The sequence below is a fragment of the Pelophylax lessonae genome (genome assembly GCF_965119305.1).
Source record: "Pelophylax lessonae genome assembly, chromosome: 8".
Lineage (NCBI taxonomy): Eukaryota > Metazoa > Chordata > Amphibia > Anura > Ranidae > Pelophylax > Pelophylax lessonae.
In genome coordinates, this window is record NC_138775.1 from 82,235,511 (window position 1) to 82,254,103 (window position 18,593).

General features: G+C 47.1%; 1 protein-coding gene across 1 annotated transcript in view; it reads right to left on the reverse strand.

The window, feature by feature from the left end:
- Window positions 1-18,593, reverse strand: part of ACAD9 (acyl-CoA dehydrogenase family member 9) — a 195,686-nt gene that overhangs the window by 133,591 nt on the left and 43,502 nt on the right. Inside the window, exon 3 of the mRNA XM_082266167.1 lies at window positions 16,671-16,772. Within this exon, the coding sequence (XP_082122293.1) occupies window positions 16,671-16,772 (102 nt within the window). The remainder of the gene's footprint in view (window positions 1-16,670; window positions 16,773-18,593) is intronic.

Sequence of the window (18,593 nt, forward strand, 5' to 3'; positions counted from 1 at the left end):
GTTGGCGCTGTGGCAGGGAACGGAACCTTGCATAATGTTTACACCTGTGGTGGGCGTGGGCGTGTCTGCATTTGAGACCATTTTAGAAGGCTGAATTTCACCTTACTGCACATATTACAGGCAACAGCTTACCCAACTACAAGAAACGGCCTTACTTTCCATCTCTCCAGGATCCCCACAGATGGCCAAAAAGGGTCTAACATTTTATTTTTGCTGATGCCAAGGTGATCATACCTAAACCATGGAATTCTAATGTCGTACCTAGCATTAAGGAATAGAGGTCTGAATTAAATTACATCATGCGTATGGAAGAGCTGACAGCGAGTCTACAGGAGAAATACCCAAAATGTATAGCCATATGGCAGGCCTGGAAAGACTTTGGTACCTCGGATGCTATAAGATACTACCTGTGACCTAGTCTGCCACTATATTTGACCATGTGGAATTGAGTAGGAGTGTCCGTAGGGAAGGAGTTCCCCTCCTCCTTTTTCTTAGGGAGAGGTTCTACTTTACTTTTGTTGGGTTTTTTATTTTTTTTTCTCTTTTGCTTTCTCATTTCTTGTCTTATGGTCTAGGAATGCAATGGTCTAGCATGAATATATATCAGAATGGCAAATATGATTAAATTGTGTTTTGCATTTGTTCATGCTGTTAAATGAGAGTTGTTGGTGTTAGATATTTACACGTGTTGATCAAATGTATCAGCTTGTTCAATTAAACTTTGACAATAAAACCCGGAAGCTGATTAGTTTCTATGCAGAGCTGCACCAGCTTTTGCATACTCCTGTTTTAGTAACCCCCCCCCCCCCCCCCCATTAGGCTCTGTTCATTTAGCTGATTCAAGCAATTTAAAGCTGTATAGTGTTTTCAACACCATTTCATCATTTATTATGGTCAGAACTTAAAAAATAAAATGTCTAAAAATATTTAGCTAAACCATGTTGGATTTAAACATAATTCTTCCATCATTTGTTTTGTGGCACTAGATAAGAGTATATGAAGATCCAAGGGATGGGGATTATGACAAGAGAATCCTCCAGCAAGAGGCTAGGTTGAATTTATAACCTAAAAGCCTCTTCTCACTATGGCCTCAATGAAACTCTCGGCTTCAAACCATTCTTGTAACTTTTTGTTACTATTTTGCAGATCATATTTTCTCTGAAGGCTTTTTTCCTTAAAGTGGAACTAAACCCATCAATTTAACCATTTCAAAAAACAGTTTCATGCTGGGAATGCAAACGGTCACATTTGCTTATGCTGTCAACCAAACTGTGAAACCATCAAATGGCTGGTGTCATAACGGATCACATGGCCAGCATCATGGCAGTTGCAGATCGATCATATATGGGGGCTAAGATGGCAGCTTCCTTGGCTGATAAGGATAAAGAGGGTTTACTCCAGCTTTAAGCCTGGCCCTTTATAGGGGTTAGATAATTCTCTTAAATGGGAAGTCCACCCTAACACTAAAATCTCTAAATCTACAGGCATTCTCGATCTAAGACGAACCTATCTAACCCTGCAAAGCAAAACTCACTATACAGTGATATGGTTCCACCTGGGTCACCGGGTGCAACAAAATACCTTTGTGCATGTTTCCCCAAGAGTAAGCACTGAGACAAATGACCAGTCCTGTATCTTTAGGTTTTTTGTATTTATTGAGAACTTGGGTAGGAGAAGGGAATGAGTGGGATACTCCTTTGCCTCAACTTTGCACAATTTGCTAGGGACAACTGAAAACGCTTCTTGACGCTGACTAGATGCCAGTCAACACTGGTTAACGCTGGCCTGTTAACTCCAAACTGACCTTGGACTGCTTTCTCACATAAAGAAGTCCTTGTATAGCTCCCTTAAGCACTCCTTGCTGAGGTAGCTACTTGTGTTGCTGCTGCACTGCTATAACATTTCAGGGCCCACACTGGCACCCTCTTCCTCTCACTTATCTTCAGGGCTTAAACACTGGTACCCCCTTTCTCTAAACCTTCTCCACAGGTTAGCTGGCTCCTGGATCCCCTTGACCTGCTGGAGTGGTCCCCTCTCCTAGGCAGACCCCTGGGCAGTCTCAAGTACTCACAATACTGTTTTTCCCTGAAACTTGTGCCTAGCAGCTCCACTCGGTCCACAGCACTCTGGATCCTTCCTCTGCAGCTCAGCTCAACCTCCGTCCTCTAGGCCGACCGCCCAAGACATTCTCTCTTGCACTGACAGGAGGAGACACAGCTGTCACCCTCCTCCTGGGACTCTGCGTCATGTGCTCCCCTCAGACTTATACTCCATCCCAGAATGCTTTGCGGCAGATTCTGCCCTCTGAGATGGATACAAGCCCTGGTGTGCTAGTTTTAAGGTTTCCTCCACTGTCCAATAAGAGCCCTCATTGGACACAGTGGGGAGACTCCCCAGACTCAACAGACACACCTGGAAACACGACAGCCTAGCTGAATGATCAGGCCCCCCCTGATAAGAAAACAGGGCCACAATATACTTTTCCTAGCACCTACCTAGGAGGGTGTTACACGTACCTTTATTGAAGCCTCTCCGCTCCATTCTCCAACGGCGGAAGCTCTGCAAAGGAGACAGCTGACAACGGCTGGGAAGTGATGTCACCCATACAGTTACTATAGGGCTTCCGTTGACGGCTGCCTCCTCTGCACCCACCTACACAGCAAAGCCACCACACCATTGACAGTTAAGCGTAGGACCGGACTGGAAAGGCTTAACCACTTTACCACTGAGTACTTGAATAGTACTGCGGCAAAGTGGCACGATCCCGTCTGACGACGTAGACCTACGTCGCCAGACTCCTCCCCTGTAGGCGGCGCTCGCGCGCCACCGGAGGCGCGCTCCCGCTGTTTTCATTCACAGCGGGAGTCGGGCCAGGGGAGGAGCAGCGGCGATCGCCGCTGCTCTGCCCCGATCGTCGGGGATCTAGTGTGGAGATCCGCCCGCCTGTGTAAACACAAGCGGGCGGATCTCCTCAGTGACAGGGAGTGACAGATCAGAGTGTTCAGCATAGCTGGACATCCGATCTGTCCCTGTCTCACACAGTCACCTCCCCCCCCACACGTCAGTAAGCACCAGGCATACATTAACCCCTCCCTCTCCAATAAAATTAACCCCTTCCCTGCCAGTGTCATTTTTACAGTAACAGTGCATATTTATAGCACTGATTACTGCAGTAATGTCACTGGTACCCCCAAAAGTGTCAAAAATGTCAGTCAAGGGTCCGATCTGTCCGCCCCAATGTCGCAGTCCCGCAAAAAAATCGCAGATCGCCGCCATTACTCGTTAAAAAAAAAAACACCAAAAATGACATAAATCTTTCCCTTTGTTAGTAAACGCAATAACTTTTGCGCAAACCAATCAAAATACGCTTATTGCGATATTTTTTACCAAACATGGGTAGCAGAAAACAAATTGGCCAAAAATTTTAAAAAAAATTGTTTTTTACATCTTTTTTGGGGGGAATTTCATATAAAAAAATGTTAAAAATATCGTTATTTTTTCAAAATAAAACGCTCTTTTTTTGTTTATAGCGCAAAAAGTAAAAATCGCACAGGTGATCAAATACCACCAAAAGAAAGCTCTGTTTGTGGGAAAAAAAGGACATCAATTTCGTTTGGGTACAGCGTCGCACGACTGCGCAATTGTCAGTTAAAGTCGCACAGCGCCGAATCGCAAAAAGTGGCCCAGACGTAAGACAGCAAAATGCTCTAGTGGTAAAATGGTTAAAAAGTTATGTATAGCAGTTTCTTCTTTACAGGGCTAGATAGGTTAGTCTCAGATCATGAATGCCTGCAGATTGAGATTTAAATGTTAGGGTGGACTTCACCTTTAATAATAGCTTTTTGTGGTAATAATGACCTACATTTTCTATTTGGCAGTCTACTGGTATGTATCTTTATTTTTCCCATAGTCTTTCAGGTTTGCTAGATTTATTTTTATAATTAATTTGCTTCTATGTATGATTTGGTTTATGTGGAATGTATTATCTGCCTTGCAATACCGCGGGGTTACACTGGGGGGAGTTTTGGGGCGGTTTCCTCCCCTTTGGGGTAGGCACTTGGGCACTACTCTCAGGCTGGAATCTTTCTGATCTTTACCGGAATCTTTCTGATCTTTACACATGTGGACCTTCCAGTGTTTGAGCATGGCCGAGCGATAAGCCTACTGCATGTGCGCAGTGAGTGGTGTCTGTGCTGGATTATAACGTCATTGACTGCATTTCTGAGTGCGGCTGTGGCGTCCCCGGCAGTTGGGGACATATAAAGGAGGCAATTTGGACCTGGTTCATTGAGCTGCCATGTGAAGAGGGGAACAAGTCAGCACCCCCTGCAAGGTGCCACTATGTGACATACTCTGCATCGTGGGTCATTAATGGGGTGCAACCAGTAATTAACAACCTGTTTGTGGTGCTCCTAGGGGGCAAATTAGGATGCTGAATTTTGATATTTGGTGCACATTTTTCTGTGGGGAATTGCTTAATTCCATCTATATTATCATTTGAGGCACCTATATACCTGACTTCATCTTAAAGGCATGGATGTTGATAAGAGTATGTAACTGTTCAACGATAATGTGGTTTTATTTTAGGGATGGACATGTTGCTGATTTGTAATATCTTTTATAGTTCCCCCATTCATTTTTGTTGAAAGGTATACTAGCTTTGGAAAAATTCAAAGAGTTGGAGACATTTTGATCCTTCTAGCATCATGCAGGTGTATTTTATGGGCGTAATTTGCCATTTGGGACTACAGTGGTGATCGAAAGTTTGGGCACTCCAGGTAAAAATTTGTAATAATGTGCATAAAGAAGCCAAGGAAAGATGGAAAAATCTCCAAAAGGCATCAAATTACAGATTAGACATTCTTATAATATGTCAACAAAAGTTAGATTTTATTTCCATCATTGACACTTTCAAAATTACAGAAAACAAACAAATGGTGTCTGCAAACGTTTGGGAACCCTGCAGAATTTATAGCATGCACTGCCCCCTTTGCAAGGCTGAGACCTGCCAGTGTCATGGATTGTTCTCAATCATTGTCTGGGAAGACCAGGTGATGTCAATCTCAAAGGTTTTAAATGCCCAGAGTCATCTGACCTTGCCCCAACAATCAGCACCATGGGATCTTCTAAGCAGTTGTCTAGAAAACTGAAACTGAAAATAGTTGACGCTCACAAAGCTGGAGAAGGCTATAAGAAGATATCAAAGCGTTTTCAGATGTCAATATCCTCTGTTCAGAATGTAATTAGAAATGGCAGTCATCAGGAACAGTGGAAGTTAAAACAAGATCTGGAAGACTAAGAAAAATATCAGACAGAACAGCTCGCAGGATTGTGAGAAAAACAATTCAAAACCCACGTTTGACTGCACGATCCCTCCAGAAAGATCTGGCAGACACTGGAGTTGTGGTACACTATTCCACTATAAAGAGATACTTGTACAAAAATTGGTCTTCATGGAAGAGTCATCAGAAGAAAACCTCTTCTACATCCTCACCACAAAAATCAGCGTTTGAACTTTGCAAATGAACATATATACAAGCCTGATGCATTTTGGAAACAAGTTCTGTGGACCGATGAGGTTAAAATTTAACTTGTTGGCCGGAATGAGCAAAGGTACGTTTGGAGAAGAAGGGGCACAGAATTTAATGAGAAGAACCTCTGTCCAACTGTTAAACATGGGGGTGGATCAATCATGCTTTGGGGTTGTATTGCAGCCAGTGGCACAGGGAACATCTCACGAGTAGAAGGAAAAACGGATTCAATAAAATTTCAGCAAATTGTGGATGGTAACTTGATGCCATCTGTGAAAAAGCTGAAGTTAAAGAGAGGATGGCTTCTACAAATGGATAATGATCCTAAACACACCTCGAAATCCACGGGGGATTACATCAAGAGGCGTAAACTAAAGGTTTGCTGTGACACTTGCCAAAGGGGGCAGTACAAGATATTAACTCTGCAGGATGCCCAAACTTTTGCAGACGCCATTTTTTTGTTTTCTGTTATTTTGAAAGTGTAAATGATGGAAATAAAATCTAACTTTTGTTGACATATTATAAGAATCGAATCTGTAATTTGATGCCTTTTGGAGATTTTTCCATCTTTCTTTGGCTTCTTTATGCACATTAATACAAATTTTTACCTGGGGTGCCCAAACTTTCAATCACCACTGTATAGTTAGTACGTACAGTCGTGCTCTAAAGTTTGCATACCTTTGGAGAATTGGTAATATACAGTACCATTTTTCAAGAAAACATGAGTGAGTAGGCAAAACACATTTATTTTATTATTTATATTATTCACATTAAAACTGTAGGTCATAACAGAATGGTAAAATCATAAAACAAAACATGGCAACAAGCAAACAAATGAAATTGACCTGTTTAAAAGTCTGCATACCCTTAGGTCTTCATACTGTGTATTGCCCCCTTTTAACCTCAATGACAGTGTCTTTTGTAATAGTTGTCTAAAGAGGCCCCAAATTCTAGCAGATGGTATAGCTGCCCATTTGTCTTGGCAAAATGCCTCCAGGTCATGCAAGGTCTTTGGCCGTCTTACATGATTCGCACATTTGGGATCCCCCTGGAGTGGCTCGATATTAAGGTCAAGAGACAGTGATGGTCACTCCAGAACCTTCACCTTTTTCTGTTGTAACCACTGGAGGGTCAACTTGGCCTTGTGCATGGAATCACGATCATGCCGCAAAGTCCAAGAGCGTCCCATGCACACCTTCCATGCAGAAGAATGCAAATTGCCTGCCAGTATTTTCTGATAACATGCTGCATTCATTTTGCCAGCAATTTTTAAGAGTCCCCATGCCTTTAGAGCTCATACTCCCCAAAACATCAGTGAGCTACCACCATGCTTCACAATGGGGATGGTATTCTTCTCGCTGTTGACCCCTCTCCAAACATAGTGCCTGTGGTTGTGACCATAAAGCTCTTTCAATGTCTTGTCACTCCAGATTACACTGTGCCAGAAGCTGTGAGGCATGTCAAGGTGTTGTGGGGTATATTGCCACCGCGCTTTTTTGTGGCATCGTCATAGTAAAGGCTTCTCTGTGGCAACTCAACCATGCAGCTTTTTTTGTTCAAGTATCATCTTATTGTGCTCAATGAAACAATCACACCATCTTTTTCCCAGAACAGACACTTTTTCCCCAAAAAAAAACCCCTGTGGGTTTTTCTTTGTATCCCCAACAATTCTGCTGGCAGTCTTTCTTTCTTTGTCTCAAATAAAAAAGGTGGTGACCACATCAGTGTGGTCCTATGGTCAGCATGAGAGTGGAGACCGCAGCCTGGACTCCAACAAGGCCATGCCTCCAATGCGTTTCACTCCACCCCCCGGAGCCTAATCATGGGGATCTTTGTCTACGTGACCTGAAGCCAGGCAACTAGCATACTAGCAAAAAGAGGGCCAGTAATGTCAACCCCATACATTTCCCATGAGGTAAGTTCCTGTAAAGGACGACTACACCTTTAGTAAAATTTGTCCTTCAATATATCCCCCATCTCCCAAGTGCAACCCAAATGGTTACATAATTTCTCCAGTAAAAAAAACTGAATTTTTGTAAAATCTTACCTGTAAAATTCCTTTCTCCGAGTCCTCCGACAGTCGCCGCCTCTTCATATTCGTCACATATGGGGGGTATTAGACTTTGCTCCGAAGGAGTAGCTAGGCAACAGAATATGTTAACATTAAAGCTTTTAACATATCCCACCCTCAAGGGGTGGTCCCCTCAGTCAATACCCTCCTACTTCCTGCAACCATATCTCAGTTTTAGTGGAATAGCAGTAGAGTATACAACCAAACCCCAAAAGAGGGGCGGGGGCGGCGACTGTCGGAGGACTCAGAGAAAGGAATTTTACAGGTAAGATTTTACAAAAATTCCGTTTTCTCTTACGTCCTCCGACAGTCGCCGCCTCTTCATATTCGTCACATATGGGGACGTCCCAAAGCAGTGCAAACATGAGGGGTGGGAAACGCATCCGCGCCGAAAAGGCAACGCAGTCTCCGCATCAAAGAAAGGAACCTTACCAAAAGGAAGGAAACCAGCTGGGCAACAGGAAAAAAACAAGTGCTCAACAGGAGCAACAACCCAGGAAAAGACAAATAACCATGGGATAAAAAAAAAACTCATCCCAACAGCCAGAGGTCCCCAACAAGGGACCCTAGGGAATTGCCGCACTAAGAACCTTGCGGCCAAAGGAAGCATCCGCCGATGCCTGAACATCTACTTTGTAGAATTTTGTGAAAGTGTGCACGGTCGACCAAGTCGCCGCCTTACACACCTGGGTTACCGAAGCCCCATGACGACAGGCCCAAGATGTACTCAGAGATCTAGTAGAGTGCGCCTTCACAGGCACAGGGGGAACCTTCCCCTGCAAGGCATAGGCCTGTTCAATGGTCTGCCTGATCCATTTAGCGATGGTAGAGGCCGACGCCGGCATGCCCTTCCGAGGACCCTCTGGAAGAACAAACAAGGAATCCGTCTTTCGAAAAGACTCAGTCGATTTAAGGTAAACCCTTATCGCCCGAACAACATCCAGAGAGTGTAATCTCACCTCCTTTGGATGTTTTGGCTTCGCGCACAGCGAAGGCAAGACAATATCCTCATTAAGATGGAATTCCGAAACGCGTTTCGGGAGAAAAGAAGGATTAGGTCGCAAGACCACCTTATCCAAATGAACAACCAGATACGGAGACTGGCAGGACAAAGCTGCCAGCTCCGACACTCTGCGAGCCGAAGTGATCGCCACCAAAAAGGCGACCTTTTTGGACAACATAGACAACGAGATCTCCCTGATCTGTTCAAAAGGAGCACGTTGCAACACAGACAGGACGAGATTCAAGTCCCAAGGGGGCAAAGGATCCCTCCTAGGAGGAACCAGATGCCGCACACCCTGAACAAAAGTGCCAACCAAGGAGTTGGAAGCCAAGGGACGTTGAAACAGAACGGCCAGCGCAGACACCTGACCCTTAATCGTAGCCAGCGCCAAGCGCTGATCGACACCCGTTTGAAGGAAGGACAGCACTCGGGAAACCGAGTACGTGCGGGGTGAAAACCCCCTGGATTCACACCAGGCAAAATAGGCCTTCCAAGTACGGTAATAAACCTTCCCCGAGGAAGACTTCCTCGCGTTGATCAAAGTATGAACGACCTCTGGGGAGAGACCGCTCTCCTTCAGGACCTCGGTCTCAACAGCCAGGCCGTCAAAGCCAGAGACTGTAAAGCAGGATGGTAATGGTATATCGGTCCTTGAGACAGGAGATCGTCTCGAAGAGGCAGACGCCACGGGGCGTCGACCGCCAGATTCACGAGGTCTGCGTACCAGGACCGGCGAGGCCAGTCCGGTGCCACAAGAATCACCGTGTTGCGTTCCGAGTGTAACCTGCGAAGGAACCTGGACAGCAACTGAATCGGTGGAAACGCGTACATCAGCCTGTACTGATGCCACGGGGCCACTAACGCGTCCGACGCGTCTGCCCGAGGGTCGCGCGTCCTTGCCACGAACCTTCTCACCTTGTAGTTGAGACGAGACGCGAACAGGTCCACATCTGGAAGACCCCACTTCGCGCACAACATCTGGAAGACAGTCGGGTGGAGAGACCATTCCCCCTGATCCAGGGTCTGGCGACTCAGATAGTCCGCCTGCCAGTTCTCCACCCCCGGAATGTGAACCGCCGTTATCGCCGGGACATGAGTCTCGGCCCAAGACAGAATGTCGGCCACTTCTCGAGCCGCTCGGGCACTCCTGGTGCCCCCTTGGTGGTTGATGTAGGCCACCGCCGTGGCATTGTCCGTCTGCACCCGAACCGGGCAGCCCTGCAGCCGGTCCGTCCAGCGATGAAGACAGAGACTTATCGCACGCAATTCCAGAATGTTGATCGGAAGGGAAGACTCCCTCCCCGACCAAGTTCCCTGGGCGGACAGAACGCCCAGAACACCACCCCAGCCCGACAGGCTGGCATCCGTGGTGATCACCGTCCACGAGATAGGACGAAACGACTTGCCCCCGGACACCATCGGGGACTGGAGCCACCACAGAAGGTCTCTTCTGGTGCGATGACTCAACGAGATTTGAAGATCCAGGGATTGAGGTCGCCCGTCCCATATGGACAGGATCTCCACTTGGAGACCCCGCGTGTGAAACTGGGCGAAGGGAATCGCCTCGAAGGCCGAGACCATCAATCCCAGACATCTCATGCACGTCCGCAGAGACGAGTGCGGAACGTCCCTGAGGGACCTGACTTCCTCCTGAAGAGTTCTGAGTTTGTCTTCCGGCAGGAAGACCTTCGCCTGCACCGAGTCCAGAATCATTCCCAGGTAGGGAAGACGAACCGACGGACTCAGTGTCGACTTTTGGAAAATTTATCGTCCAACCAAACTCCTGCAGAGTTTGCATCGTGACAGACAGGTCCTTCTCCAGACCCTGGCTGGTCGCAGACCGAACCAGAATGTCGTCCAGATAACCCAGGACAGAAATGCCCTGGGCCCTCAATAACGCCAGAACCGGTGCAAGCACCTTGGTGAAGACCCGCGGAGCCGAGGCGAGACCAAAAGGCAACGCCACGAACTGGTAGTGATCCTCCGCAATGGCAAATCGAAGGTACCTCTGGTGACCCTCGAAAATGGGGATGTGAAGATACGCATCCTTCAAATCGATGGAGGCCATGAATTCCCCCGGAACCAGGGCAGCCACCACCGACCGCAGGGATTCCATGCGGAACTTGCGAACCCGCACAGAGCGGTTCAGAGCCTTCAAGTCCAGAATTGGACGAACCTTGCCCTCCTTTCTGGGCACGGTGAACAGATTGGAATAAAACCCCCGAAATCTGTCCCGATGAGGCACCGGAACTTCCACTCCCTGAGCCCTCAGGTCCCGCACCGCCAGGTGTAGGTCCCGTAAACGCTCTGGAGACAGTTGAAGATTTGAGGGAAAAAATCTGCTCTCCGGCCGAGAGAGAAACTCGATCTTGTAACCAGATCGAACGATCTCCTGAACCCATCTGTCCCGCACGCGGGCCAACCAGGGCTGAAGAAAACCGAGCAAGCGTCCCCCCACCCCAAAACTGGGTGAGGGCGCCCCTTCAGGCTGCACTGTTATGGGCTGCGGATCCGGATTGACCGGATTTCTGTTTACCAGACCAGGGCTTCTTCTGAGAGCCCTGACCTTTGAACGGTTTGCCCTTGTAGTGCGACCGAAAGGCACGAAAGGACCCCTGAGGGGGCCGAAAATTAGCATGCTTCTTCCCAGAAGCCCCCTTAGCCTTGGGGAAATGGGGCAAGAGAGTGCTCTTACCTCCGGTGATCCCCTTAATCAACACATCCAAGGACTCCCCCAAAAAGGCGAGACCCATCATAAGGCAGATTGGCTAAGGTCTTACGTGAAGACTGGTCCACTGACCAACATTTCAACCAAACCAGGCGGCGAGACAACACCGCCACGCTGTGTACACGTGCAGCCAACGGGACTAAGTCCAAGTCCGCATCACACAGATACATGACACCCTGGCCTGGTGGATTTGATCCACCATATCCAGGGTCGCCGGCGAGGCCGAATCGGCCACTAAGACGCGCCGAAGCATCTGCGTCCAACTTGCGACCGCCTGGGCCGCCATGAGAGAGGCAAACAGAGCCTTAAGCATAGAACCCGTAACAGATTAAGTATGACGGGCAAGAGACTCCAATCTCCTATCCGTGGCATCACGGAACACCGGGGAATCCTCTGCAGGAATCGCAGTGGATTTGTTTAAAACCGCAATTGCGTGATCCACTGGGGGTGGCACACACCACCTTTCATCAGTGGAAGGCGAGAAAGGATAACGCAGCTTGAACCTACTAGGTACAGCAAAAGGTTTGCGCAGATTGCGCCATTGTTCCTTAACAGCGCGCTGAAAATCATCATTGCAGGGAAAAACCTGCGGCGTCCTGCGTTTTCTCTGCGTCCCATAAGCCGCCAAGGCAGCGGGGGGACACACTTCATCCTGCAAACGCAGCGTTTGTTTTATGGAAGCAATCAATTCATCCATGATTGCAAGCTCTTCGGGCGAGCCAGGGGGAGAATTATCAACCCCTTCAACTTCAGCCTCCACCTCGGACCCCACTAGATCCAGGGAGGAGCGGGACCCCGATAGGGAGGCCCCCGCCATAACAACCCCATCACCTTCACCCTCAGAATCAGAGGAAAGAGCAATTCTGGGTCTTTTAGTAGATTGAGCAGCCACCAGCATCTGCACCTGAGCAGCAAGGCCAGCCACAATAGTGGCTAAATCCCCCCCTGGGGGGGAAACAGCGGTCCCCTGGCTTTCCACCAAGGCGGTAGGAAATTTGCCCTCCTGAGAATCCATTGCCCCTACAACAAATGCCGGATAATAAAAGGGTTAACTGCCCCTTTAACACGCGCGGCGAGCGCAGCCCACCGCACCACAACACAAGCACAAGGAGACCCCCACAGGGACAATAAAACTGATACAGGCAATGGATAGGAAGGATAAAACCTGAGGAGACCCTCGCCGCCGCTGCTGCTGCCTCGATCGGTGTTCCTGGAGAAGAGGAAGTGATGCTGCCAGGGCGCTCTATGAAAGCCTATGGGAGGCTACAAGAAAATGGCCGCCATGCATGTAGAACATCCGGCCGGAGCGAGTGTAGGCAAAATGGCGCCGTTTGGCGCCGAAACCGCCGCTCCACAGTACAGTAATGCACACATGTCTTCATATAAAAAAACATGTCAGATCGCCGCAGCGATCGCTGTATAATGCCCAAACATGCCACAAAACATGCCCCACAGCACACAGCTTCTCACACTGACAAGGCTGACACACACAGTGTCACACAGCTCCCCCCCCCCCCCCCCCTTGCAGCCCACAGCATGCAGCCGAGAGATAGGGAGACAAACAGTGTGAATAGAGGCAGGTTACACAGTCCCAGACTGACACCCCCCCAGACAGACAGGTCCCCACATAAATACACTTACCTCACAGTGGCGTGGGGGACCCGCACAGGCGAACAAGCCGCTGCACATGAGGCAGGGAGAGTCGCATACAAGACGCACAGAATGGGGGTTAAGAAACCGCACAGCGTCCAGTGAGGTAGCCACCTCACCAATCATCCCTGCACCGAACAGGGATGGGTCGTTCACTGTGCCAGGAGCGTTACCTGGCTGAACGCTCGATGGCAGGCTGGGAAGCCACTGACCCACGACCTGCGACCAGGGGGATCAGCCCGAGACCCAGCCCGCATGATCCTCTTCGTCCGAAGAACTAACTAATGCTGACAAAAAGAACAGCTAAGTAAAGGTAGAGAGAAAACTCAAACAAAAATCAAAAAAGAAGAAAGAGTCTGGGGCACAAAGCCCCAGCACAGAGAGAGCCAGCCACTACTGACAAGCTAGACATTAAAACTGAGATATGGTTGCAGGAAGTAGGAGGGTATTGACTGAGGGGACCACCCCTTGAGGGTGGGATATGTTAAAAGCTTTAATGTTAACATATTCTGTTGCCTAGCTACTCCTTCGGAGCAAAGTCTAATACCCCCCATATGTGACGAATATGAAGAGGCGGCGACTGTCGGAGGACGTAAGAGAAAATGATTTCACTGAGTGGGTCTGCCCAAGTGCCAGTCTTTACTCCAATCATGTCCCCGTCGGGGTCGTCTTCTTTCTCCAGCAGAGTATGAATCTGTTCCGAGTTGATTCTGTTCGGGGATATGATCGCGTTTCGGTCCTTGCTTACAGCAAGGTTCTTTACTTCCAACTTACTCCTGTCACACGATTGGCTGCAGGGACTCTACGGGGCAGTGCAGGATCTGTTAGCACAAGGAGTCATTGTGCCGGTTACAGAGTCGGAATGTTTTTCAAGGTTTTTATTCAAATCTGTTTATCGTTCCCAGGAAGGAAGGCAATGTCCACCCGATCTTGGACCTCAAGGCTCTGAACCACTTTGTGCGGGTTCAGAAATTTCGGATGGAGTCCATTCGCACGGTAGTGGCATTCCTTCTTCAAGGGGTTCCTCAGCCCGTGTGTATCGTCCATAGGCGAAACTACTGAAGTTGCAGGATGTGATTCGGCTCCTGTTGTCCAACAGTCGGTCGTTGCTCAGGACTTGAATGCAAGTGCCGGGTCTGATGATCGGCACCTTCGAGGTGGTTCAGTTTGCTCAGTTCCATTTCATACCTCTGCAAAGAGAGATTCTTGCCAAATGGAACAAGGATCTGCAGTCATTGCTCAATCTGATCCTGTTGAGTCGGGGTACAAGAGGGTCTCTGATATGGTGGCTCTGCCCTCTGGTGCTTCGCCTTGGGAAGTTCTTTTTTTCCCCTGTATTGTACAGTGATTTCCATGGATGTCAGCCTATTTGGGTGGGGAGGTGTCTTGGGAGTATACTCGGCTCAAGGTGTTTGGACTCGAGAGGAGTCCAGTCTGCCGATCAACATCCTGGAGATTCGGGCAATCAGGCTTTGTCTGTCCCAGTGGACAGATCGTCTGCTGGGATGCCCGGTGAGGATACAATCGGACAATGCTCCGGCTGTGGCTTATGTCAATCATCAAGGGGGCACAAGAAGTGCCCTGGCCACCCGGGAAGTAGCTGGCATCCTAAGGTGGGCAGAACGATATTTTTTCATATGTGACTATAGTGCAAAAAAGTAAACTTCAGTGCCAAAAAAGGAGAAAGTGCAGGTGCTGTGTGTTCGGTCCTCCAATGGTCCAACCGCCAATACTAGAAGAGGCTTTAGAGAATAGTAAAGATGTTCCCCTCCCCCCCCCCCCGCTGGGGGGGGGGGGGAACCATGAGGGGAGGAAGGACACGGGGGGGGGGGGCTACCACCCTCATGAAGGGCCTGCGTCCACTCCAGCATTTACCAGGGAAAAAAGGGGGGGCACTACTCACCACACCTTGAAATTAAGTGGACACCACTCCCGGCAGTCCATCGTGCCATCTTGGAATAGGGGTGCTGCAGCCAGAAGCAGGCTGCGACTCTGGTCATGACCGTTGTCATGACCAGGGCTATGGAACCTCATGAGGTGTTTCACTCGCTGGCCTGCCCTCGTCCAGAGGGGAAATGTCGCGGCCAATCTAGCACGGAGCCAATAGCTCGGTCGCGCTCGCAGGCCAGACTAGGAAGGCCGTAAGAATCTGTGATATCCAGTGCGTCGTCCAGTCCGGCTGTTGATTGTGGTTCACACAGGAACAGAATTGACAGTAGTTCACACAGGAACAGAAAGCAACAAAAAGGAAAAGAAAAAAATATATTTAAAAAGGAACAAAATGCAAGGAACAGAGATCCCATCAGGGAAGACGGGTCCTTACTCCTGACTAGGCAGAAAAAAATTAAGTTCTATAGCAGGAAGTGATGGTATACCCCCTGGGACTGCCTCAGGGGCGTAGCCAAAATTGTTTCCGCCTAGTCCTACTCCTGAAGAGAGAGCAGCATAAACCCAAGGATCTAAGAAGACATGGAGCTGTGTCCGTCAGTGAACGAAAGAGAAAAGCGGTTTCCTTCCCTACCAGAAAGAATTGTGTGGCAGGGGAGAGCTGTGATATGCAGAAATTTAAATCACTTTGGCAGGTAAAACTTATATTTATTTGCTCTGTGTACTTTGCATTTGCATGGAGTTCAGCTTTTAAGTTTTAAAGGTAATGCTTTACACAAATTTAGCATGCAAGGAAAATGTGTGTTCTCTGTGCATTACCATTATTTTAATTTGCAAAGCAGTATCAAGAGAAGAACATCCTTTATCCTACATTAAGCAGCTTGTTAGCCCCCTTGTGATAGCAATGAAGTTAAATAAAAATATATAAAACGTTGACAGCACCCCTTCACCTTCGTACACACCAATTGCCCAAATGCAAACGCACAACACGTACATGTATATAAACAAAGTGTGCCACAGGTGTCGCTGTTACTGTCAGAGTGAGAGCAATAATTCTAAAGGCCATAATGTAAGGTTTATTCTAAACTCACAACCTGTAAAAGCTTCTAAAGCGGTCTTCTGTGGAGAATTTTGGGAACCAAGGTTTTTTTTTTTTTTTGCACACAGTTATAAAGTAGAACTGTAGGTAAAACTTTTTTTTGCCATCAATTTCCCATTGTAGAGATTTCTCTCAACTTCCTGTACCATAGCCAAACAGGAAGTGAGAGGAAACCCCTGCAAATTAAGGGAATTCTTTGGGGACCCCCTCCGGTCATCAGAACTAGTGTTCCCTCTATTACTTTTCTGGGGACAACCCAAAATTTCACATAAGGGTAAACAGGACAAAAAGAGAGGGTATATTTAACCGGTGCACAGACAGCAATAAAAACTGACATGTGTTCCAAATCCCTCCCCACTCTATCCAAAAAATTGCAACTGACACTTTTTTATTCTCCAGTTTCTCTACTCTCTGAAAATATATACTTGTTTGAGGATTTAAAGTAATTTCTAGCAAAAACAGAAGAATTTAACATGTGCATAAAAAAAATAAAAAGTGACCTCATAGACTAGAGGTAAAGTGTATTTCCATTTTTGCAGCCAAATGTGAGAAAACCTCACTATAGGTTTGTGTGTTCCTATTCATCAGATAAGACAAATTAGATACTTGGACAAGATGCATTTGAAAATACCTTTATTGTTTTTATAACCACATAAATCCATCTTAATGCTTAATGACAATATTTAGCACTTAACACTCACCATATTCTTCAGGAATCTGCATGCCAAAAAGGCCAAGCTCTTTAAGCCCTTTCAGCGTCTCAGGTGGAATTTTAGCATTCTGATCAATTGCTTTAGAATCAACTGCAAAAAGATTTAAAGATATTTAGCAAATATTCTAAAATATAGTTTTATGAGTCTTTAGCCAAATTTAAACATTTTAAAACAAACACTCAAGAGACACCATGTACTCACGGTTTGGCTCTGGTATTCATCCTCTGCACATGGCTGCAATGACAGCTTACTGTCACTGACATCCACTAAAAGCAGGAATACCAAGTGTTCTCAGGCCTTGAGAATATAAGGTCTTTTAGCTCATAGAAGGCTCCCCAACAAATATTGAATATGAATATGAGTGGGAGGTCGCACAGCACAGAATCATCTGGCAGCACTGTAAAAACTGCAGTGCACCTGGCTGCAAGGTAATAAAGTTCAGGTAGAAGTCAGGGCCATCGGCCAAAGCTTTAGCACAGGTCTGAAGCCTAGGCAATGCTACCCAACATCCAGTCTCACTCTACCTTGACCTTAATTTGTAATATCTACAGTACAGTTATTGCTGTGCAGAAGCCATCCAAAAAAACTCCCTCAGCATGCCTTTAGATAATTAGGTCTTGTGCACATGGGGCAATTACATGTGTGCCCCATGCAGTGCCGCAGTTACCCACACATTGATGTACAGGTGTTCCGTGGATCCCCATTCTGGCAGTCCTATTGCTGTTTTTTGGGAAGCAGCGGCTGTATGGACACAGCCACTGATCCCAATATAACATCCATTTGAGTTTGAGTGCAAAGCCCCAAAACACACCCAGGGTGAGTTCGGGGACACGCACCCACACAGATGTCATATTGGGACATGCAGCCCCTGCGTCCAAATAGGCAGCAATGGGACTGCCAGGACGGGGATGCTCTGAACACCTGTACATCCATGAGCTGAAAAAACAAGGCCCTGCAGGGATCACGCATGTACAGTGCCTTGCGAAAGTATTCGGCCCCCTTGAACTTTGCAACCTTTTGCCACATTTCAGGCTTCAAACATAAAGATATAAAACTTTTTTTTTTTTTTTTTTAAGAATCAACAACAAGTGGGACACAGTCATGAAGTGGAACGAAATTTATTGGATATTTCAAACTTTTTTAACAAATAAAAAACTGAAAAATTGGGCGTGCAAAATTATTCAGCCCCCTTAAGTTAATACTTTGTAGCGCCACTGTTTGCTGCGATTACAGCTGTAATTCGCTTGGGGTATGTCTCTATCAGTTTTGCACATCGAGAGACTGAAATTTTTGCCCATTTCTCGTTGCAAAACTGCTCGAGCTCAGTGAGGTTGGATGGAGAGCGTTTGTGAACAGCAGTTTTCAGTTCTTTCCACAGATTCTCGATTGGATTCAGGTCTGGACTTTGACTTGGCCATTCAAACAGCTGGATATGTTTATTTGTGAACCATTCCATTGTAGATTTTGCTTTATGTTTTGGATCATTGTCTTGTTGGAAGACAAATCTCCGTCCCAGTCTCAGGTCTTTTGCAGACTCCATCAGGTTTTCTTCCAGAATGGTCCTGTATTTGGCTCCATCCATCTTCCCATCAATTTTAACCATCTTCCCTGTCCCTGCTGAAGAAAAGCAGGCCCAAACCATGATGCTGCCACCACCATGTTTGACAGTTGGGATGGTGTGTTCAGGGTGATGAGCTGTGTTGCTATTACGCCAAACATAACGTTTTGCATTGTTGCCAAAAAGTTCGATTTTGGTTTCATCTGACGAGAGCACCTTCTTCCACGTTTGGTGTCTCCCCCAGGTGGCTTTTGGCAAACTTTAAACAACATTTTTTATGGATATCTTTAAGAAATGGCTTTCTTCTTGCCACTCTTCCATAAAGGCCAGATTTGTGCAGTATACGACTGATG